The sequence below is a fragment of the Cyclopterus lumpus genome, chromosome 5 (genome assembly GCF_009769545.1).
Source record: "Cyclopterus lumpus isolate fCycLum1 chromosome 5, fCycLum1.pri, whole genome shotgun sequence".
NCBI classification, from domain to species: Eukaryota; Metazoa; Chordata; class Actinopteri; order Perciformes; family Cyclopteridae; genus Cyclopterus; species Cyclopterus lumpus.
Genome location: NC_046970.1, coordinates 1,262,521 through 1,285,824, shown reverse-complemented (window position 1 = coordinate 1,285,824; position 23,304 = coordinate 1,262,521). Strand labels below are relative to the sequence as shown.

Genomic DNA, 23,304 nt, shown 5'->3' with positions numbered 1-23,304 from the left:
ATCATTTAGACATCAGGATGTAAATAGTTCTCTAAGAATTAAATTAAAAGTGCATAAGTAGAGAAATAAGAGATCGATTTTGACGGTTCCAAGGTTTGTGTGTACATGATTCAGCATGTGCATTCTGTCCAACATCAACTTGTTTAGCAGAGTAATATGTCAATCTTTGTTTGTATTGGGTTGTCCTGAAACAGCCAATCCAGTCTCAGTCTCAGGGAGAGGGGTGGGACTGAATCATATTACGAGGTACTGGGTTTAGAGGAATGCAGGAGCGAATTATCCCCGTTGAGTGAGCAGTGAATATTGTACGAGATCAATAATGTTCATAACCTAGTGGCTGACGACCAGTTATCCTATGGTTCGGACTTATGTGATCTACAAGAGGTAAATACGAGTTGTTTCTTGTTTTCTATACTATAGCTAGATGTTAAAGTGTAAAACAAGGCTGTGTTAGCATAGTAACCATTAGCTTTGCCTTCATACCGTTACCTCTGCATGTGACACCAGTTGGTAAGACAAGCTATTGCTAGAACGCCATGAAGCAGTGTATGGACTTGTGTGATTCAGGAGACGTTTGGGACTCTAAGAGGATGGAGAACTGGTTCCCACTGTTCCCACTGTTAATGCTGTTTCTCCTGCATGCCGACCATCGCCCAGCTTTCTCACCTCCCCTCTGAACATTCCTTGGATTCACGAGTACTAATAAACCTGCTGATGCCTTTTTGCTTGTGTGAACAAGTGAAGCGGCCACTACCGTGTTAGGTCTCTACGCTCCCGAGCCACGACTCAGGGCTCAGAGCTGTGGATTAGTTCAATGTCCACTGTAAAGGCTACGGCTTCCTTGAGAAGGGTATTGTTGGGCTCAGAATGTCGTTAAGTGACACCAGGCTGTGGTTCTGGACTCTAGGTCCCCGAGGATGATAGATGCCCAAGGTCGGCAAGTACCATGGCTCTTTGCTGTCTTCTCCATGAAGTTGCGAAAGCGCTGTTTCATCGCTGGCTTCCTCTCCCGGTCTGAGCCCGGTTGTCGGAGATACCAGGTCTTGGTATCCTGGATGGCAGCAGAGCAACGCCATAGCAACTGTTGCCCTCGTCCTTTGTTCCATTATTGGCAGAAGTTAGATGTTGTCGATGGATGGAGCACTTTGTTATCTTCCTTTGTCTGCTGAAAATGCTCAACTTGGGCCAACTGGGGCTCCGTGGAAGAGTAGAGTCGTCCTTCAATCAAATGATTGGCGGTTCAAACCCCAGCTCCACTAGTCCATGTTGATGTGTCCTTGGGCAAGGCACTTAACCCTGATTTTCCCCCTCAGGCTGTTCCTGCAGTGTATGAATGTCAGTTAGTCCTGATGGACAGGTGCATGGTAGCTCCTCCCACCAGTGTATGAATGGGTGAATGATAGAAAAATCCATTTATGATTTTACTTTTTCATTGCAGATAGGTTTCTCTGGAGACCCCAGAATGATTGTGACACTGAACACTGTATCACTCCCTCTCATGACAGACATGTTAGCTGAGAGGTGGAGGGGCGATTCAGTGGGGCCGGTTTATGAACACTTCCTAAGCCGGCCCCACTGAGAGAGAGAGACCCTGTGGATGCTCTGACTCGATGCCCACAGAGAAAGATGCTGATCAGAGCTCAGAGACATGTTGCTGCCGTGAGTTCTCCTCTTAAGACACATTAAGAAACAGGACAGATCAAGTTCATGAAAAAAGGTTTATTCCTCTCTGATGCCAAAAGAAAGAAAAATGTCAACATTGAATAAAATAGAACAATTAACAAAAAGAAACAAAGAGAAAATCACACGGCTTCAGCTGAAAGCTCATTTTTAACAAGCCAGGTAAGAACAGACAGATGAAGATTAATATGATGAAAGATACATCCGTCTCTATTCAAACCTCGCACATTGTGTCTGGGATTACCAGCTATACAAAAGTGTAATATGCACGTTGAGATGCCAATGCCCCATAGTCTCTTAACTGTGGATAAGACCAATAGAATATTCAACTAAAGATCTTCAGCTGGAATGGAAAACGTTCTAAGTCACTTTGAGATGCAGCAATGAGACTTATTGAGAAATCAGACTGCAGTTGTTTCCATAATGTTCATGTTTAATTCAAACAAATCTTCCGTGCCAAGGAGTGTGAACTTACCCAGTAGAGGACATCGGTCCACCCCTGTGTGGTGATGCACTGGTACACCGTCAGCATGGAGAAGCCCAGGTTGTCAAAGTGGGTGATTCCGTGGTTCGGGCCCGGCCAGCCAGCTCGACACTCGGAGCCATTGATGTTACAACGACGACCATTCCCTGCTTGGGCACATGGAGCTGGCTTCTCATTCTCCACCGTAGCAATGATATCTGAAGGTCAGAGCAGGTCATGTCAACGGTTAGGTGGATGTCTGTGTGGCCAAATTCATACGGGTGCTCTTTATTTCTCAAAATTTCGCTTTTCTGTCTAAGAAAGTATGAATCTTACTTCTTCACCATCATAGTAGATGTTCACACACATTAATCTTTGCACATTTTCTACTATACTGTATGGTTCTGTGTCCTGAGGGCAAACACACTCAGTTTAACTGAATATATATAGCTCCTCCATAAATATATATATATATACATAGTGTTTAGTGACACTATTACTCTGGTATGTCACTGACATTCAATCTGACTTTAGCAATACAGCATAAATAAGGTCCATATTGGCCTCAATCATATCGGTGAATTAAACGTGTTATTATATATTGCATTACAGCCATATTCAACCCTGCTGTGCTGCAGGCTCTACCTGTGCCTGTGTAGTAGCAGGTCTTGTGCATTTTGCACTTGAAGAGCTCCAATCCCATAATGGAGTAAATGGTGACCATGAAAAGAACCAGTAGGGCGATGTGGAAAAGAGGCAGCAGGGACTTCAGGATGGAGTTCATCACGACTTGAAGGCCTTCGGGGGAAACGGGGACACATCAGTACTGCTCCAAACAAAAGAAAGGGCATGTTCATTCATCTACCTTTAATAACTGAGTGAAGTGAGTTACTGCCTCAACTGCAACACCTTTATTAATAATAATGGTTTTAAATACTACCGCTAAGAATACAGCAGAGTGGTGTTGTAAGTGATATCATTGCAGACCAGTTACTCACTGGGGACTCCAGAGACCAGTCTGAGAGGCCGCAGCACCCTGAAGGCCCGCAGAGCTTTCATGTCAAAGCCCCCCCCCTTCTCTCCCACGGCAGCCTCCACGCCACTGAGGTGGTTAAAGGCATCCACGACCACGGAGAACAAGCTGGAGAGATTAATACAGAGATATCATATTAGTGAGGACTCTGCACATTGACTGGTGCTTCCACGTTCCCTCACTCACATCCTGTCCTCCCATCTTCGGCCAAATGTGAGCGACGCAGGAAAAGAGGCATAGTTCTTTTCTCTCAGCTGTGCAGGCGTCTCCACGCTGAGGGTTTGTATTTGCCGAGCGAGGAAGTGTACAGTTACCAGGCGGTGCCCATGATTTATGTCCTCTCACATGGCAAACAGAACATTACATATCTTTAGGCTGCTTCCCCTTCAGAGCTGTTTCACAAGCATCATTCAATTCAAAGTATTTACACCTGCATTTATTCATACTGTAAATATATGATCTAATTATCCAGATAATGATGTGAATGATTTGGAGAAATAATACATTTGAGCCTTTTCTTTGTTTAGGAAAGAGGAAATACAGTAAACATGCTTCAGGATGGTTTTTACTGGCCACAGAGGCAGTTCAGCCTCCAGCTGCTCACCTTGTCCGATTGTCAGAAGCGTCCACGACTTTGTGCACGAGACTCAACATTCATTTAGATCATCTTCATGAAATTTGGGCTGCAGACACATGCCGAGTCATCAGATTGACACACTCGTAAAATCAGGGACAGGAACACAACAGATGCTCTTTCGTGTCACTATTAAACATATTTAAAGTGTTTTAAAACAAATTGTTCTTGTTAAATGTTGACATATTGTGATACATAGCACTATAGGTTTCAGCTCAGCATATTTGTATGTTATAGTCAAACTAATCCAATATGATCCATTAAGCCCTGGGGAATGTTTTGGATCAGGGCTGTTGAATAAGAAACCATTTATTGATCGTGATGAAATACTTCACCATAAACCACCAGCTCTACACCACCGTATCCTGATGATGTGATGACGTCTGTTGCTGCTTGTTATTTTTAACATTGAACTTAAATCATATATCTTGGGCTTATTGTTGGTGATGAGCATCATCCAGCCTTTAGCGTTTGGTAACGTACAGAATGCGGAGCAATGAAAGTAAATCCTGAATACATGACGTCTCGTTGTGAGGACTCCGCGGAAACACGTGTGCACAACGTGGTGCCGACCAGGCTCGTTGCTACGCAACCAATACTGGACCCTGGTCTGGGGGTATCCTCAGACATGCAGCTGAAAAGGTTCCATCTTCATCAGGACCCTTTGCCAGGGCGGGGTATGGATGTGGGAGAAGGAGCACGGACCAGTGTCCAGCATCAAACCCACGGCCCTCTTGGAAGGATGAGCACCACAACCTCGTCACTACTGTTTCGCAAAGCAATGGCCCAACATTATAGTAATATGGCAATTCAGAACATCGAATGACAAACTTACCCAACGGATACACAAACAAAGTCCAGAATGTTCCAGCAGTTTCTTAAGTAAGCATCTGTATGAAATAGAAATCCATAGGCGATGATCTTCAGGAAGCATTCGATGGAGAAGATGATGAGGAAGATGTACTCCAGGCTTTCCTGTGAAACAACCACAAAGGCTTTGGTTTGAATCTGTGTTTCTTATCGTCTACATGACATAATGTACATCATATTTAGTGACAGCATTCTCACATGTAAAAGAAAAGCCACACATTGGGTCAGTGGTTGAGTTATTTCCCTTGTTGTACATGTGCTGATGAGGCTTCTCAGAGTCAAGGAGTCATGTTTCTTTATGAGAGTTTATAAACTTCTGTCTATTCATGTCACTTACAAACTCATACATCACTGCAGGCTTTATGGCGGCTCCCATTTCAGCGTGGGTATTCAGTGAATGTCTATTTTAAAAGGCACACACACACACACACACACACACGCACACACACACACACACACACACACACTGCCCTTCACGAGTGTTGAACTGATACGTCGGCGAGTAGCATTTCCCTTGGGTCAAATCAAATTAATTTGAATTAGCCTCGCAAAGTAATCATTCATGATAATAATAATTCATAATAATCAATTATCTTCTCGTGGCTCAGAGGCTTCATTGTAGAAATCCTGTTGTCAAATTATAAACTCAATGGCCACTTTATTAGGTACATATGTCCAATGCAACAGCAAACAGATGTGTTTGTATATCTTCAATCCAAGCTTTATGCTGCTTTATTACCACCAAGAAGGGTCAGAAATAGACCAGATATTCTACAATTTGATAGAACATGTAAAAAAACAACATTACATTGTACATATATGACTGTTGTATATTCAAAGGTAAAATATCATAAAATAATGATCTTATTATTTGATGATACTTTGATGAACCTGTCCTTTGTTTCATTATTTCCTCATATTTTAACTGTAAATAAAACAATTCCTGAAGAGCTTATAATAAACCTTTAATGGATTCTTGTTCAGCATGACACCGAATATGTCCTTGTCAAATTATATGATTTGACGGACCACTTTTCAAAAATGTATATATTTGATCCTGCCTCTGTCCCGGTCTAATTATATATGTTTATACTGTCCAATTTGTTTGAAAATTAAAAGGAAAGTTAGCTCATATCATATTGTAACGTTCATAATTTCCTCATATTTGAACCTTAATTCAAACAAAACCGTAAACAAACCTCTTAAGAATAGTTTTTTGTAGCAGTTCAAATATGAGGAAATTATGAACGTGATTATGTCATTTGAACAAACTTTCCCTGAAACTTGACAGTAGAATCACATGAAATGTAACATGGTCATGGTCTGGGTTGTCAACAGGACTCTAGTGGAAGGTTTAGCTAACCAATCAAGGAAAGGTCAAATATTATTATTTGATGATATTTTAACTTTGAGCTCCTTTTAATATAACTTAAAATTGTATTATAATTACATATTTTGTTAAACTTGTTTTGTTGATTTGTTCACCAGGGGACCGGGGGAGGGGTCCTACGAGGGGATCCCCCCACACCGAGCCCCATGCGGAGGGGAAGTGGAGGCAACTTTCTGGTTCATGATGACACTGGAGTGGGCCAATCTAGACATTAATGGGAACACTGGGTGTGTCAATCAGCCATGAAGTTGTGTTGCTGTGTTAGTTCCCAGTGCAGCGACTCGTCTGTCTGGGCATCGGTGGAGTAGTGACCGACCTTTGAGTCATGGTGCGCAGTGGTGTTAATAAGCCTGGCCTTTCTGGGCTGCAGTCATATTGGGCTATGTTATTCATAGACGCCACATTGTCTTCATCGCCACTCGTAGTCTTTCAAGAGGGGAGTCTCAACTAAAGAGATTCTAAAAAAATGTATTTCTTCTCCATGTAGATCTTAAATCATTGGATATGAAATCAACTCACAGACATTGTTGGAGACTATACTTGTTACGTTTTCGTGATTGTTACAAAAAGAGATTATTATGTTTGTTTACACGCCAGTGTGTGCTGATCGGCCTGATGAAATGCACTGCACTGTATTACTACTGCAAACTTACATGTCATTTGAAAAGTTAAGACGATTCTCAAATTGTTTTGTAGTTGTTGACAATATCTGATGGTCACTATTTTTCAGACTGCTGCGCTCCGGACAATAAAGTGTGTGATCATGTCTTTAACTGCATTAAACAGTTACCAACATGGTACATTTTCATGTTTTGATCTTTTCTTCTATTTTGATTTGTTTGCAAATGTGAAAGAAAACATAGATAATGTAAAGCACTTTGAATTGCCTTGTGTATGAATTGTGCTCTATATATAAACTTGCCTTGCCTTGCCTAAATGTTGCAATGTATTGAAACCTTAAAAAAATGGTACAATAAATTAACCATTATATGGCCTGTCCTCAATGCACCCCAGGGGAGCAACTATGAGAACCACTGGCCTAAACCACCACAGTATCCACAGAATAATATAATAACAGACACAAGCATGCTGACGTACCAAGTTGCTGTTGGTGTTGTTGCTGTCTTCCTCTGGCATGGGTAAGTACACAGCCAGGGCCACACAGTTGGCGAAGATGGCCAGCAGGATTATGATTTCAAAAGGTCTGAAAGAGATTTATAGGAAAGTTCCCGGCTAACCGCCATAAAGGTATAGACACATAAAGGTATAGACATATAACAGTATAGACAAATAAAGGTATAGACACATAAAGGTATAGACATATAACAGTATAGACAAATAAAGGTATAGACACATAAAGGTATAGACACATAAAGGTATAGACACATAAAGGTATAGACACATAACAGTATAGACAAATAAAGGTATAGACACATAAAGGTATAGACACATAAAGGTATAGACACATAACAGTATAGACAGATGTAGATAGAGACACATAGAAGTAGACACATAGAGGTAGACACATATAGATAGAGACACATAAAGATATAGACACATAACAGTATAGACAGATGTAGATAGAGACACATAGAAGTAGACACATAGAGGTAGACACATATAGATAGAGACACATAAAGGTATAGACACATGAAGATATAGACACATGTAGATAGAGACACATAGAAGTAGACACATAGAGGTAGACACGTATAGATAGAAACACATAAAGATATAAACACATGTAGATAAAGACACATAGAGGTAGACACATATGGATAGAAACACATAAAGATATAGACACATGTAGATAGAGACACATAGAAGTAGACACATATAGATAGAGACACATAGAGGTAGACACATATAGATAAAGACACATAGAAGTAGACACATATAGATAGAGACACATAGAAGTAGACACATATAGATAAAGACACATAGAGGTAGACACGTATAGATAGAAACACATAAAGATATAAACACATGTAGATAAAGACACATAGAGGTAGACACATATGGATAGAAACACATAAAGATATAGACACATGTAGATAGAGACACATAGAAGTAGACACATATAGATAGAGACACATAGAAGTAGACACATATAGATAGAGACACATAGAAGTAGACACGTATAGATAAAGACACATAGAGGTAGACACGTATAGATAGAAACACATAAAGATATAAACACATGTAGATAAAGACACATAGAGGTAGACACATATAGATAAAGACACATAGAGGTAGACATGTATAGATAGAAACACATAAAGATATAAACACATGTAGATAAAGACACATAGAGGTAGACACATATAGATAAAGACACATAGAGGTAGACACGTATAGATAGAGACACATAGAGGTAGACACATATAGATAAAGACACATAGAGGAAGACACATATAGATAGAGACACATAGAAGTAGACACATATAGATAAAGACACATAGAGGTAGACACATATAGATACAGACACATAGAGGTAGACACGTATAGATAAAGACACATAGAGGTAGACACGTATAGATAGAGACACATAGAGGTAGACACGTATAGATAGAGACACATAGAGGTAGACACGTATAGATAGAGACACATAGAGGTAGACACATATAGATAGAAACACATAAAGGTATAGACACATATAGATAGAGACACATAGAGGCAGACACATAAAGGTAGACACATATAGATAGAGACACATAAAGGTATAGACACATATAGATAGAGACACATAGAGGTAGACACATAGCGGTAGACACATGTAGATAGAGACACATACAGGTATAGACACACATAGATATAAAGATATAGACAACAAGCTCATGCCGCTCACTCACACATACAACTGTGCTACAACTAGAACTCCAGACATAAACCATTTCATGACTACTGACAGTAAATATGGTGTTAGCTATCAACAATCACATTATGGGTTAGGGTCATTCTAAAATGTAATGTTGAGGGACACGTTACTACAGCAGGATACTTCCACTCCACAATACTGATGCATGCCTTGCGGAAGGGATTCCTGAGTGTCAGGAAGAGGAGAGAACGAGCAGGCCTCGGGTTGCCTCCTGTCGACATCAGCTTCTTCAGCTTCTCCTTTTGTTTTCTCTTCAGAGTTTCCTCATCCATGATGTAGGATGACAATGGGGGACTGCTGCTGTCTGCCATTACGGCTTCAAGAGAGTATTTGTACCAAGTTTACTTTAAATTGGAGATGGTATTCCAAAAGGTCCCCTTTTTTAAATGCAGTAGTCCTGTTGGCTAGTTCTGTTCACTCATTCGTAACCCTTCTCAACTTGTCTCGATCATCTGTCACGCTGTCTCTCTGATGCTTTGACTGAGCTCCCCCTCTTTCTCTCTCTATATCTGTGGAATGGCAGCTGTCCCCTCTACTTGAAGAGGATTGGTTTACTGAGCAGCTGTGTGGTCCAGAGAATAAATATAGACAATGAGCATGGGTGTTGTAGCATGGGGTGACAAAAGATTTGCACTGATATAATCGGACTATAAGATAAACAGAGAAAGGTAGAAGCAAGGGCAATGAAACTATATATGTATGTATATATATTTATATTTATATATATAATACATTATACAAACCCTAATAGGACAACTATAACTAAGAAATCCCCTTTGGCACAGAATGTATTTACACCAGAGACTTAATGGTGACTTAATGATGCTATTTCATAACCTTTCTAAAGAATCTCAACTACATATATGGAATTTGGTAGGCAGATGGAATATGGACACGTTCTATAAAAACCTCTCGAAGGTATACTGTAAACCCAACAGGAAGTCAGCCATTTTTAATACAAAGCTCAGGGAGAGCAACAGAGAAGGATGGACAGAAGTACAATAGATGTCATGTGTACACAATGATTAATAGCCTGCCAATAACCAATTCATAGAATACTTGCCAAGTACTAATACAAACTTTGTTAAAAATATATGAAATGTTGGTGACCTATCTTGACCATAATAAGTAATGGCTGAGCAGTAAATCAAAGTGCGGTTGTGGCTCGCGCCCCTGTATCTGCTGCTCTTCTTTTAATGTTTGCATCCATCCTTATAAGATCTTCATGGCACCTTGCGAGAAATATTCAATTCAGTTTATTTTGTAAATAAAATCACAAATTACAAATTAGTGATTTTAGAGGGCTTTATAATCTATACACATACGACATCCCTGACCTCAGTATGAGTGGTTCATGCTCTGAAAGGTGTTTAAAATAATGCTATCGTTGAGGGAATGATCTGGTAGCTTACAACATGAGGTCACAGAGGTGCAGACCTCTTAATTATTTGCATAAAAAGTTTCTCTGCATCTGAATGACGTGAAACTACTTCAGGCTGAGCTATCAGTACGACGTGAGTTGACAGGAGCAGGCAGAGTGGGGGCAGCATAGTGTGTTCACTGCAGCCATTTTACAAACAGAACCTATAGGAAAACTACAATGCACAGGATTAGAAGATATTAGAGAAAAGTACCCCTCCAATGAATCGCCACCTTAACGTGATGCAGTGGATTCTTCTGAAGGGGTAGGGGTCCGTCCATCCCTCCCATTCTTGTGAAGAGTTAGGGGTCCGTCCATCCCTCCCATTCTTGTGAAGAGTTAGGGGTCCGTCCATCCCTCCCATTCTTGTGAAGAGTTAGGGGTCCGTCCATCCCTCCCATTCTTGTGAAGAGTTAGGGGTCCGTCCATCCCTCCCATTCTTGTGAAGGGTTAGGGGTCCGTCCATCCATCCCATTCTTGTGAAGGGTTAGGGGTCCGTCCATCCCTCCCATTCTTGTGAAGAGTTAGGGGTCCGTCCATCCCTCCCAATCTTGTGAAGGGTTAGGGGTCCGTCCATCCCTCCCATTCTTGTGAAGGGTTAGGGGTCCGTCCATCCCTCCCATTCTTGTGATGAGTTAGGGGTCCGTCCATCCATCCCATTCTTGTGAAGGGTTAGGGGTCCGTCCATCCCTCCCATTCTTGTGAAGAGTTAGGGGTCCGTCCATCCCTCCCATTCTTGTGAAGGGTTAGGGGTCCGTCCATCCCTCCCATTCTTGTGAAGGGTTAGGGGTCCGTCCATCCCTCCCATTCTTGTGAAGGGTTAGGGGTCCGTCCATCCCTCCCATTCTTGTGAAGGGTTAGGGGTCCGTCCATCCATCCCATTCTTGTGAAGGGTTAGGGGTCCGTCCATCCCTCCCATTCTTGTGAAGAGTTAGGGGTCCGTCCATCCCTCCCATTCTTGTGAAGGGTTAGGGGTCCGTCCATCCCTCCCATTCTTGTGAAGGGTTAGGGGTCCGTCCATCCCTCCCATTCTTGTGAAGGGTTAGGGGTCCGTCCATCCCTCCCATTCTTGTGAAGGGTTAGGGGTCCGTCCATCCCTCCCATTCTTGTGAAGGGTTAGGGGTCCGTCCATCCCTCCCATTCTTGTGAAGGGTTAGGGGTCCGTCCATCCCTCCCATTCTTGTGAAGAGTTAGGGGTCCGTCCATCCCTCCCATTCTTGTGAAGGGTTAGGGGTCCGTCCATCCCTCCCATTCTTGTGAAGAGTTAGGGGTCCGTCCATCCCTCCCATTCTTGTGAAGAGTTAGGGGTCCGTCCATCCCTCCCATTCTTGTGAAGAGTTAGGGGTCCGTCCATCCCTCCCATTCTTGTGAAGAGTTAGGGGTCCGTCCATCCCTCCCATTCTTGTGAAAAGTTAGGGGTCCGTCCATCCCTCCCATTCTTGTGATGAGTTAGGGGTCCGTCCATCCATCCCATTCTTGTGAAGAGTTAGGGGTCCGTCCATCCCTCCCATTCTTGTGATGAGTTAGGGGTCTGTCCATCCATCCCATTCTTGTGAAGAGTTAGGGGTCCGTCCACTTAAATTTGGCTCATGCAGCCATGATGCAAGAATAAATCAATAACATGTTGGGGGTCAAATGTCAAATGTCAAAGTCACTGTGACCCTCCATCCGTCTCATTCTCGTGAACGGTATATCTCAGGAGCGCCTTGAGGGAAAATCATTACATTCGGCACAAACATCTACTTGGACTCGAGCATAAACTGATTTAATTTTGGTGGTCAAAGGTCACTGTGACATCACAAACTTGCTCTTCGGCAACTTGACTAGTTGGATCTTTAGGAAACTTCCCCATATGTCTGTTTTATGTGCAACGTAACTACAGCTCAGCTGAGTCTTTGCTCTTTCTGACAGAACAATCAGGTCCAGTTTAGTACTCAGCTGCATTTTAAACCCCTGAAAGTTACAATCTAGAGGGACCTGCTGCAGGTCAGCGAGTCATAGCGTAGGTTACGGAAAAATAGCCCCTTTTGGCTGACCTTTCACCTTTAAATTACTAACATCCGATCCTAGTCTGGTGCAGGAGAAAAAGACTGTTGCAAGGCTGTGACTGATTTGGTCCGTTGGTTAACGACTGATGAAAGATCTGCTGCTGTGTTGTGGAGTGTGAACAGAAGAAAAAGAAATGCACTAGTAGAATGTGTTTATTTCTGAAAGGCATATTTGGATTTTAACAGATTGTGTAGTCTTAAGAAAACGTTATGCACTCGAAACCCATTACTTGCTCAAAGTGTGGATGTGAACACAATGTGTATCAGACCCACAGAAGTCAAATCCAGCAAAGTGTTATTCCAACAGTCTGCATCCTGAACTGCTGCGGTAAGTCAGACTAGACTAGAGTTAAATGTGTAGGAATCAGACATTGTTTGCAGGAACTATATTCTAATGGCATATGCTGGATATGAACAGAGCCTCTCTTTATTTGTTCCTCTTTAAATTGGAAATACTAGTACTAGAAAAAAACGTTGTGCAAAATATTGGCAAAAAACAAAACAAAACTTAGACCAGAGGCCTGCACCATGAAGGCAGTTCAACATATGCAGGGAATCACCTGGTTATCTGGTTTAACTAACCAGACTAACTAACCCATGTGTTCCTCCAGAGCTGGTTATCAACACAGTAAATCAACACAGAGTTTCACCTTCTGACTGTGGTTTCACATAAAGGGGTGGAGCTTGCAGCATCTGACCAATCACAAACATGGACAATTCTGCTGTCAGCATTGCAGCACATTTGACAAATATAGAGAAAATACGTAGAGGTTGAACACATAATTCAGACTGAAAGTAACCAACTGAAGGAAGGACAGCAGGAGAGAAGTCGCAGACTGTGTGAATGTGTTGAGATGAATAGATTTATGATTCCACTGCTTCATCTTCAGCATGTGTGGAGCACGTGCATTCTGTGCAGGTGCTGCTTGGATGAATTATTATGTTTTCACTGTAAACCTGGCGGTGTGAAGTTTTCTTCCATAATTTAGAATCAGCCACAGCATACATAAATGTAAATTAAACACATCCAGCTGAAGGGAAGCGGTGGAAACATTGCCATACACTCAGGTCTGTCACCTCAATCAAGTTCAGATCAACTGTGAAAAGCACCAAAGGAAGAAAAGAGAACACATTAAAGTCCTTGTTTCACTGCGGGGTGGAGGAGGAGGGCTGGCTTCCAGTCAGCTGATGGATGCACGTGTGGAGCAATCTGGGAGGCAATAGTGGAATATGATTGGAGGAAGACGGTGAGTGGCGGATGACGCCTCGCTGTGTCTCTCTTGCTTTCTGCAGAATCAGTGTGAATGCCAGTTAAGGGAAGAGGGGCGTGTCCCGGCTGAACACAGGTGAGAACGTCCATCAGAGAAGCACATTCATTTTAAAGAATAGACACATCAAATTAGATTCAGATTTATTGTGCTCAAAATGAAGATATTATCAATATGCCCATTTAAACACAGTCAGTGATGTATTGTGAGTCTGGATTATGACTTTAACTTCTTCATGTTTGTGTAATATTATCTCATAATGCTTAAACAGAGCTCTGATTAGTCAGTAGGTGGTGATCTTTTGTCTTCTATCATGTTCAGCATCAACTACCCTGGTGAAGGGAACCTCTCATCCTAAAGTGACCTCAATGACCCCAAACCTGCTCCGTAGTGCAGGAACCTTGAGGAGTCCCCCGTGGCTCAGGTCATCTGATTCCAGCATTGATAAACATACACAGGAAACACACTCGTACACACTCTGCTCTCACGGATCCATATGCACTATGGATCAGTATCACTATCAATCATCAACAATAAAAATAATGTCAACATGTATCATCCGTAAAGAAGTGATGATGTTGATTGGGGGTGTGCACTTTCCCGTCCAGATTCCTGTGTCAACAGAGAGAAAGAGGCAGTTATGTACATGTATGCAAATATGGAATTATATTATTTATCAGAAAAAGCTGATTCCATCATTATCATTACAATATTCTAAGAAGAGTTCATGCTTTTCATTTTTGAGTCTTATTATTCATGCACTTTTGAGTATAATTGAACCTCCCTATCCTCATTCCATTATTTGTGAATTAAACATTAAATATGACCAAACAGCACCACACACTGGCTGTGAACACATCCCAGGAGTACCGACGCTCCTCCGGCCAAACACTTTGATCCAGAGACGTCCGTGAGACCAAACCTAGGTCCAAATGAATCAGGAAAACATCTCTAGGAGATCTGCTAGGAGCTCAGTAGGTCTGATGAAGGTGGTCCATCAACATGTTCCTTGTTCCCAACATCCGACTCAGATATGAGCACACCCTCCTCCAGCTGATTGACTATCCCTTTACAGTTATTAATCAACTACATGCTGCCTAATGTCTGTCCCAACACAGTGTGTGAGGAGAGACTGACAGCATTCTGCTTCTCCTTCTTCTTCTCTAAAGCAGAATGTGGAGGCAGCTAATCTCATGCTCTGATCCCACGAAGACCAGTACCCGTGTTCTGTCTTCGAGTGCCTGAGTAGGTCCTCAATCCCACTGGATCCACTTGCATCCTCCATGATCTCCAGGAGCACATCAGTAGAACCACCAGTGGGAGGATCTCAGAGCTCACCTGCTGGTTGTGGTTCATGTCTGTGCCACAGTGCTGAGTAGGAAGGAAACCCAGAAGACAGCAGTCCCATGTGAAGTTCAACAGACTTATTATTGTCATTAGTAGTGTTCGTCACTTAAAGGTTGAGTCATTTCTAAATTATTAAATCTAACATCTTTGAAGATTGCTATTTATTTGAGGGGTCCTTGTTTGAAGTTCAGGGCCACTGGTCAGCCTTGGTTAGATGTATACTTACTTACATCACTCAATTAATCAATCACGTATCATATATAATCACGTCATGGCGCCACAGGTCCACAATATCAACTTGAAACATCATAAGAGAAATGTATGTTCTATGGAGCTCAAAATGCATGTCATAATAAAGATAAGCTAAATGTTTAAAATATGTGACCTTTGACAAGAAAAATAAAGATGTGATTAGAGAGAGGGGAAAAAAAAGCGAATTAAGATGATGTACAGCAAAAAAAAGACCATAAAAAATAATAAATAATAAATGTAAGATGAGTACAAACTAAGTATCTGAAAAATCATGTCATCACATCAAATTAAGAAGTCATCCTTCAATCAATTAAATAAAACACTTTGTTTTTGTTTTCATATCATTGGTAACAGAACACGGCTCTGTTAGCAGCTCCATGACAAAACTATTATTGCTGAGCAGACTGGAATTATAACCAAATTAATGTATTAATGGCTCTGATTATAACTGGCTGGTTATGGATAATTGATACACTCAAATACACGTAGACTACTTTCATCCTGATTTAATCCTGCTTTAACAAACCAAGGAGCTGCAGTCTTTGCTGACAACAAACACTCATCTGACTTCCATCAGCTGTTTGGATATGATGTATGATTTATGATCTATGTCGAGTAGAAGTAAAGTGAGGACCACCATAGACCTCTATGGGTCACCATGAGGGTTGAGAGGAGTATTGTTGTATGAGTGTGAGACAATAACACAATAATGACCAATCATGAAGTCAGAAGAAGAGCATTGGAGCGTCTACTGGCCACCTGGGTAAGAGGACCATGTGGTCCCACGGCCCACAGAGCAACGGTTTGGACCTCAGCTGCATGTTGAGCCTCTCTTCACACCTCCACGGTCACACTTACTGCGGTCACTGGAGGATGTCCGCCAGCTTCTCCTGGTAGAACTCGTAGTTTTCTTTGCAGTCCTCCCACAGGTTCAGAGGTTCTTCCTCGTTCTCCACAAATGTTTCCCATGTGTAGGAGAAGTCCAGCGGCTTCATCACCCTCAGCTTGCAGCCGGTGGCGTGCAGGGCCTTCAGTCCCACCTGGATTTCTGTTTCTTCCCACTCAAACAGGCGAGCAGCGAAGATGCTCAGCTTCACGTTGGTCCTGGCCTTCAACACTTCGGCTATCTTTGCTGCACAAGCAGAGCACGGACTGGAAGACACATACCTGGAATCCACAGAATGGAGAGAGAGGTTTGCATTTCACAAAACAAGTTCACACATCTCTGACCATCAGTGCATCACCTTTCCAAATGTGATTTCATTTATGGACATGGAGGTGTGTTGCTAAAGGGGAAACCCACCAATTTGACATGAGCAATAAGTATTAATGACTCAACCACGACCTTGACTCTTCACATGAGTTTTTATTTCTGTAGTCAGAGGAATGATGCAATTAGATTGGATTTTGATTGACTGTTGGGTTTCTAGCATGCCAACATAAAAACTGTTTTTTTAAATTAAAAATAAATGAAAAAACATCCATTTGAAGTGTGATTGATTGTTAAGCTCTCAATTGCAATCAAAAGTGCTTTATGTTTTACAACAGAAAAATAATATAATATGGGAAATTAGTCTGGCTATAATAACTACAAATAGGTATTGTGTATTTCACATAACATTATACTGACATCCAGAAGGTTGTTGTGAAGTATATTTAGCATCAATACGAGTACAAGTGACAAAACTTGTCATGGGAAAAAACACGGTGAATATTGTCCTGCCTGAAAATAAGTCATCTTTTAATGAGCTCCATTTTCTATGGCACATACCATCTGACAGTTTAAGAGAGGTATGTACCAGGTGACTGTGTATCTGAGGGCGGGGTCGTAGTTCAGGAGGCACTGCGTGAAGAAGGCTTCCTCAGCATGAGCCCCTGTGTGCTCATCCTCCAGGTAGCCCCTGAGGAGCCCATCAGCTGCTTGCCCTTCATCCACCAGGTAGCACAGGAAGGTCTTGTTGCGTCCCGAAGAGTATTCCACGTTCTTGAACTGGAACTTAAAGGCAAAAGGATCAATCCGGTCCCTGTGTGGAACAGAATAAATGAGAGAAACATTGGTTAGTTTCATATTCTGATGCAAAGTCCATCTTTATTATCTCAGACACGACAAATCTCATGTCCTTAATACCAGTACACACTGTGTCCCAGTGGACAGTGGGCGTGGCTAATAGCTGACAGGACTACCAGTACACACTGCGTCCCAGTGGACAGTGGGCGTGGCTAACAGCTGACAGGACTACCAGTACACACTGTGTCCCAGTGGACAGTGGGCGTGGCTAACAGCTGACAGGACTACCAGTACACACTGCGTCCCAGTGGACAGTGGGCGTGGCTAACAGCTGGCAGGACTACCAGCACACACTGCGTCCCAGTGGACAGTGGGCGTGGCTAACAGCTGACAGGACTACCAGTACACACTGCGTCCCAGTGGACAGTGGGCGTGGCTAACAGCTGGCAGGACTACCAGTACACACTGTTTCCCAATGGACAGTGGGCGTGGCTAACAGCTGACAGGACTACCAGTACACACTGCGTCCCAGTGGACAGTGGGTGTGGCTAACAGCTGACAGGACTACCAGTACACACTGTGTCCCAGTGGACAGTAGGCGTGGCTAACAGTTGACAGGACTACCAGTACACACTGCGTCCCAATGGACAGTGGGCGTGGCTAACAGCTGACAGGACTACCAGTACACACTGCGTCCCAGTGGACAGTGGGCGTGGCTAACAGCTGACAGGACTACCAGTACACACTGCGTCCCAGTGGACAGTGGGCGTGGCTAACAGCTGACAGGACTACCAGTACACACTGCGTCCCAATGGGCTTGTACTGTGCTTATAGTCTTCTAACCATTAAAGCGCTTTAACACTTGTGTCACGTCATCATTCACTCATTCACATCCATTCATCCACTGATGGGAGGAGCTACCATTAGGTGCCACCTGCCCATCAGGACTAACTAGCATTCATACAATCAATCAATAAGGGGTAAAAGGTCTTCCCCCAAGGACACATTGAAATGGACTCGTAGAGCCGGGGATCGAACTGCCGAACCTGAATGAAGGACGACCCGCTCTCTCACTGATCCACAGTCGCCCCACACTGAAAAGTCAAAAACTGAAAAAGCTTTTTAAAAACCTTTTCTTTAACGTTCTCTGCAGAGACGGTGATACAGGATAATATGTGATGGTGGCTTCATAGGAAACATGACTATCTCTGTACTAAATATCTATACCTCTAATGAGGAAAGAGAGATGTTATAGCGAAAAATATAATAAAAAGATATAGCTAATGTAATTACCAGTAATGGAAAGTGAAGGATATAATTCGGTACCTGGACCGGTTGCAACCAGGCAGCGACCAATCACACACAAGATGCTGTTATTTAGGAGTTTGGTCTTAACCATAGAGGATAACTCTCAAGGATTTAGAATCCACATGGTAGTTATTCAAGGAGCTAGTGTGTCCCAACAACATAGACAGACCATAACTATAAGCCATCACAAACTGGAGCTACTGCTCCTCTGCAATGGAAGGTCGTCCTTCCAGGTCGATTTCAACTGTTCCATCGTTGTTGTCAACGTCAACGAAGACGGTTTCTCATAATTATTTGATGTACCTACATTACTGTCAGGATCTCACCTCAACGGTCATTTTAATTCTATATTAATTTGGCTTCCCAATGATATGAACATATGGAACCATCTCTGCATATCTTACGTTGTTTGTTCGAATGATTTTAAGAAGTTGTTCTTGTAAAGATAAACATTTAATCCCTTGTATTTAAACTGTCTTTAAACTTTAGAGGGTACTTTTCAAAAGATTGGTCATCAGCCAGAACAATAATTGGGAGCAATAAACATTTCTATCAAATTCTACCAAATGTATTAAAAACTGAATTTATTAGCAGCATTGATCGGCCCTCAGACCTTCACGCTTGACCATCAGACCATTAGACCATATCGCAAGCGTGGAGCAGTAATCTATCAGGGAATTAAACCTTTAATGTGTTCAGTGTCACTCTGACTACTATTTTAGATGAAAGCCTGTAAAGTTTCTTTTTTTAAATTAAAAATGTAATATCTGTGAACGTGCTCTCGTGTTTGTGACACAACAGACTGTCAAAGTGAACCCTTAAATTAAACACGGAGCTTTCATTTGCAGATGGTTTCTCAACAGTTTTAGAGTAGATCCTTCATTCAAGGGTCTGAATAAGGGTCGCTAAATTTGTAAAATTTTTAGAAAAGAAGTCGGAAAATTGCTCAATCTAGCAAAATGTTTCCAGGTTGGTAACACTGGCCAACCTTTCCTGAGATTATAAGTAGGTCATCATCCAGCCACACATACTGTAAAGCGTCACCCTCATGCGTTCTGCAGTCTAAAAACAGAAGGAAGTAGCATCTGTTAGTATTTTTCTTTTACTGTAATTAAGTCCAAATTACAAATAATATAGTAAGAATAATGTTTAAAGTGGGTTAGGGTTAGACATGCTGCACGTGTTGATCTCAACATGCCACAACTGTCACTTAAAATGCACTAATCATGCAAAAGATGGCATGTATTATGACCATAGCAGGCTGTGTAGAACACATTGAAGCGATAAAGACTTGTTCCCATATTACTTTGCAAAAATAAGACCAAATAGGAAGTTTTCCAATGGAAGCAGTTTGGGGAAAACATAGAACACACTCATATGAGTGAGACTACTAAACATAATAATGCATACTCATCAATTCATGAAGCTGCTTTGCGGAGTCAAAGCAAGAAGTGTGTCTATCTTTTATTTTCAAGTACAAGATCTAAGATCTAATTAAAGTTTGAGGTTGGTCTTAATCTACATTGATATATGTTATAGTGAAATAAAACAACCTTCTCTGTCTTTATAGACATTTCTTTGGGTTTAGGTACTTTGCTGAATGTTCATTATGTCCCAGATCTCAAATGTAAAGGTTAAGATTCACTTTGTCAGTGCAATCATGTGTGAAGGCATCTTCAGCACAAGAGAAGCCCATGTGAGGTAACTGTCTATCAGGAGCCATGCTGGTTGATTTGAGCCTACCCTTGGATGATTTCAAATGGAGGAAGTTCCATTGGCTCAACCGGTGATTCTCCGTTCTGACTGCCATCGACTGCCCCGTTAGAGGCCTCAGCTGGAGGGGCCTCTCCGTTATCCACCGCTCGCTCTCCTTCACTCTTCACTTTCTGTACATCCTTGGTCCTTTCAGCGGACGCTTTCTCTTTTCTTCTCATTAGCGGACGACCTTTGTCAGCCATGATGAAAGTATGATTGTCTAGTTCGTAAAGGATGAAAGTGGAAAAGACTAAATGTAAATCCAATATGTAAATAAAGACAGCAGGGAACGAAAGAAGACCTGCAACTAAAAACTAAACAGCCTAACCAGAAGACAGAAAGGATAGGAGCCCAAGTGAGGGGGAGGAGTGGAGGAAGAGAGGGGGCAAGGAGCTAACGGAGGACAGGCCGAGTGAGAGAGGAATGCTAGGATTAAACCATGCACTTCAGAGATTTGTCCATATGAACACTATGAACAACTTTATCCAGATATAATAAAACCAGCAGAAAAACTCCAAAGCTTTTAGTTGCGGCTATCCAACCAAATGTTTTATTCCAATAGCATTCAAAGAGTCAACTAATGGGTGATTTTAGGCTTTCAGAAAGGGAACACTGGGTCATTTATATGTTTTGTTTGCCACATAATGTGTAAGATTTAAGAATACTGTATCACAACTCAACATACAGTTCTGTCTATAGACATCTTAAATCTAAAAATGGCATGTTGGCACTGGCCTTTAAAGGCGCACATGGGTCAAACCATGGTAGATACACACAGGCAGCTGCAGCTAACAGACTAAGCAGGTCTATTTACAGACCCTGGGGTGGGGGAGGTAGGGCCCCAGCTATTCAGTGTTTATCTGCATGTTCACAGACTGAAGCTGATTTTGCCTACTGATACACAAGATGCACGCAGTATATGTCTGCAGTGAGGGGAATAAGCTGCATACAGTTATTCTGGATAAAAGGATAAATACAGGTTCATAAGAGTTGTCTGGCAGTTTGCATGATGGAAGATGTGTATTTGTATCTCAGATATGTAACTGCACAGACTGGACTGAATAATGGGGTCAGTATAGGTGCCAGCTGGCCAAGAAAGGGCTAGCGTAAGGTCACATTTGGTATTCTCATTAGAAGGCTGACTCTTACATGGCTGTAGAAGATTTATTTGAAAAAGAAAGATGCAGAGACCGCCATAATCAGCTGTATATAGCTAAGGCTGAAATCAGGTTATGCAGGAAATCAGACAAAATGCTGACATGCTGAGCATCCTGGTAGCTGAAAGGCTACAGTGTATACCACATAGCATCCTGGTAGCTGAAAGGCTACAGTGTATACCACATAGCATCCTGGTAGCTGAAAGGCTACAGTGTATACCACATAGCATCCTGGTAGCTGAAAGGCTACAGTGTATACCACATAGCATCCTGGTATATATAAGGCTACAGTATATACCACATAGCATCCTGGTAGCTGAAAGGCTACAGTGTATGCCACATAGCATCCTGGTATCTATAAGGCTACAGTATATACCACATAGCATCCTGGTAGCTATAAGGCTACAGTGTATGCCACATAGCATCCTGGTATCTATAAGGCTACAGTATATACCACATAGCATCCTGGTAGCTGAAAGGCTACAGTGTATGCCACATAGCATCCTGGTAGCTATAAGGCTACAGTGTATGCCACATAGCATCCTGGTAGCTATAAGGCTACAGTGTATGCCACATAGCATCCTGGTAGCTGAAAGGCTACAGTGTTTGCCACATAGCATCCTTGTAGCTAAAATGCTACAGTGTATGCCAATTCAATTCAGTTTATTTAGTTTATTAGTCCAAAATCACAAATTACAAATTTGCCTCAGAGGGCTCTACACTCTGTCCACATACGACATCCCTGACCTTTGACCACACAAAAAACAGAAAAAAAGTGAGGAACCCTTCAGGAGAGCAACAGAGGATCCCTCTCCCCGGCTTGACAGAAGCAATAGATGTCATGTGACCAGATGAACAGCGTTACAAAGTTACAACACATTTAATGAATGTGGCAGAAATGTATGAATAATTAGTAGTAGGTATGGACCATGATCCAGACCTCCACAATCCATGAAACAGAAGGAGAAAGAGAGGGGGGGGGCATCAGCAGGGCCATGGCAGGAGGCAGGGCCACAGAGGCAGGAGGCCGGCCCACCAGGCATGAGGCATCGCAAAAGAGGCCAGGTCTAGACCAGAGGCTGGATGCAGGAAGCAAGAACAAGGACCCAGGACCAGCTTCAGACAGAGTCAGGTCCAATGGACCCTATGAGACGTGAAGTCACAATGTATGCCACATAGCATCCTGGTCTCCTGGTAGCTGAAAGCCTTTAGTGTATCTAGAGTTGAGGTTGCAGATTGCATCCAGCTGAATACATTGGCTCACCCTCTCCTCTCCACATTTGTCGGAGAATTACAGGTGACGTAAACATGCCACAGCTTTCGGTAACTTCTCTTAGCGGTAGCAAAACAACAACAGACCGCATGTAATCGCTTGCATCAACAGAAAGCATTTTAGATGCAATGCCGTAAGTTCATTTATTTCACATTGGACATCTTAAAGATCATATATTATTAAGGATTTCTTTACAAATATGTTTGATGAGTTACTTAAAAACAGGTTAATTTTTATAAACCTTTTTTTTATTTATTGTATGTAAGCTTACAGCAATGAAAGGAGCCACAATACATGTTAGCTAATGTCCAAACAAGCAATGTATATCTCTATGTACAACTATGTACAATGCAATGTTTAGGAATGCGGACTGAATATTTTGTTATTTTCAGTTTTCACCAGCATGTTAATGGGGAAGACTAAATTTATCTAGATTGAAATATTACTAAAGTTAATAAAATAAAGTAGGAAGGTATTGGGTAAATTAATCTTCATTGTATTTGTTAGTTTTAGTCGCACA

General features: G+C 42.0%; 2 protein-coding genes across 2 annotated transcripts in view; both read right to left on the bottom strand.

The window, feature by feature from the left end:
* Positions 1–9,259, bottom strand: part of LOC117730366 (dihydropyridine-sensitive L-type skeletal muscle calcium channel subunit alpha-1-like) — a 35,856-nt gene extending 26,597 nt beyond the window's left edge. Inside the window, exons 1-6 of the mRNA XM_034532044.1 lie at positions 9,072–9,259; positions 7,169–7,274; positions 4,646–4,785; positions 3,142–3,284; positions 2,789–2,941; positions 2,156–2,361 (exon numbers count right to left, since the gene is read on the bottom strand). Of these exons, the coding sequence (XP_034387935.1) occupies positions 2,156–2,361; positions 2,789–2,941; positions 3,142–3,284; positions 4,646–4,785; positions 7,169–7,274; positions 9,072–9,259 (936 nt within the window). The remainder of the gene's footprint in view (positions 1–2,155; positions 2,362–2,788; positions 2,942–3,141; positions 3,285–4,645; positions 4,786–7,168; positions 7,275–9,071) is intronic.
* A 6,887-nt stretch (positions 9,260–16,146) lies between these two features.
* apobec2a (apolipoprotein B mRNA editing enzyme, catalytic polypeptide-like 2a) lies at positions 16,147–20,557 on the bottom strand. The gene is made up of 3 exons (XM_034532674.1): positions 20,343–20,557; positions 17,083–17,307; positions 16,147–16,450 (listed from the first exon to the last, which is right to left on the bottom strand). The coding sequence occupies exons 1-3, from the start codon at positions 20,555–20,557 to the stop codon at positions 16,147–16,149; spliced, it is 744 nt and encodes a 247-aa protein (XP_034388565.1).
* Positions 20,558–23,304: the final 2,747 nt, after the last annotated feature.

Coding starts and splice junctions, on each gene's coding strand:
- apobec2a (XM_034532674.1), bottom strand. CDS start 20,557: ATGGCTGACAAAGGTCGTCCGCTAATGAGAAGAAAAGAGAAAGCGTCC. Junction 17,308..20,342: donor CCATTTGAAATCATCCAAGG/GTAGGCTCAAAT, acceptor TGTTCCACACAG/GGACCGGATTGATCCTTTTG. Junction 16,451..17,082: donor CTCAGATACACAGTCACCTG/GTACATACCTCT, acceptor TGTGGATTCCAG/GTATGTGTCTTCCAGTCCGT.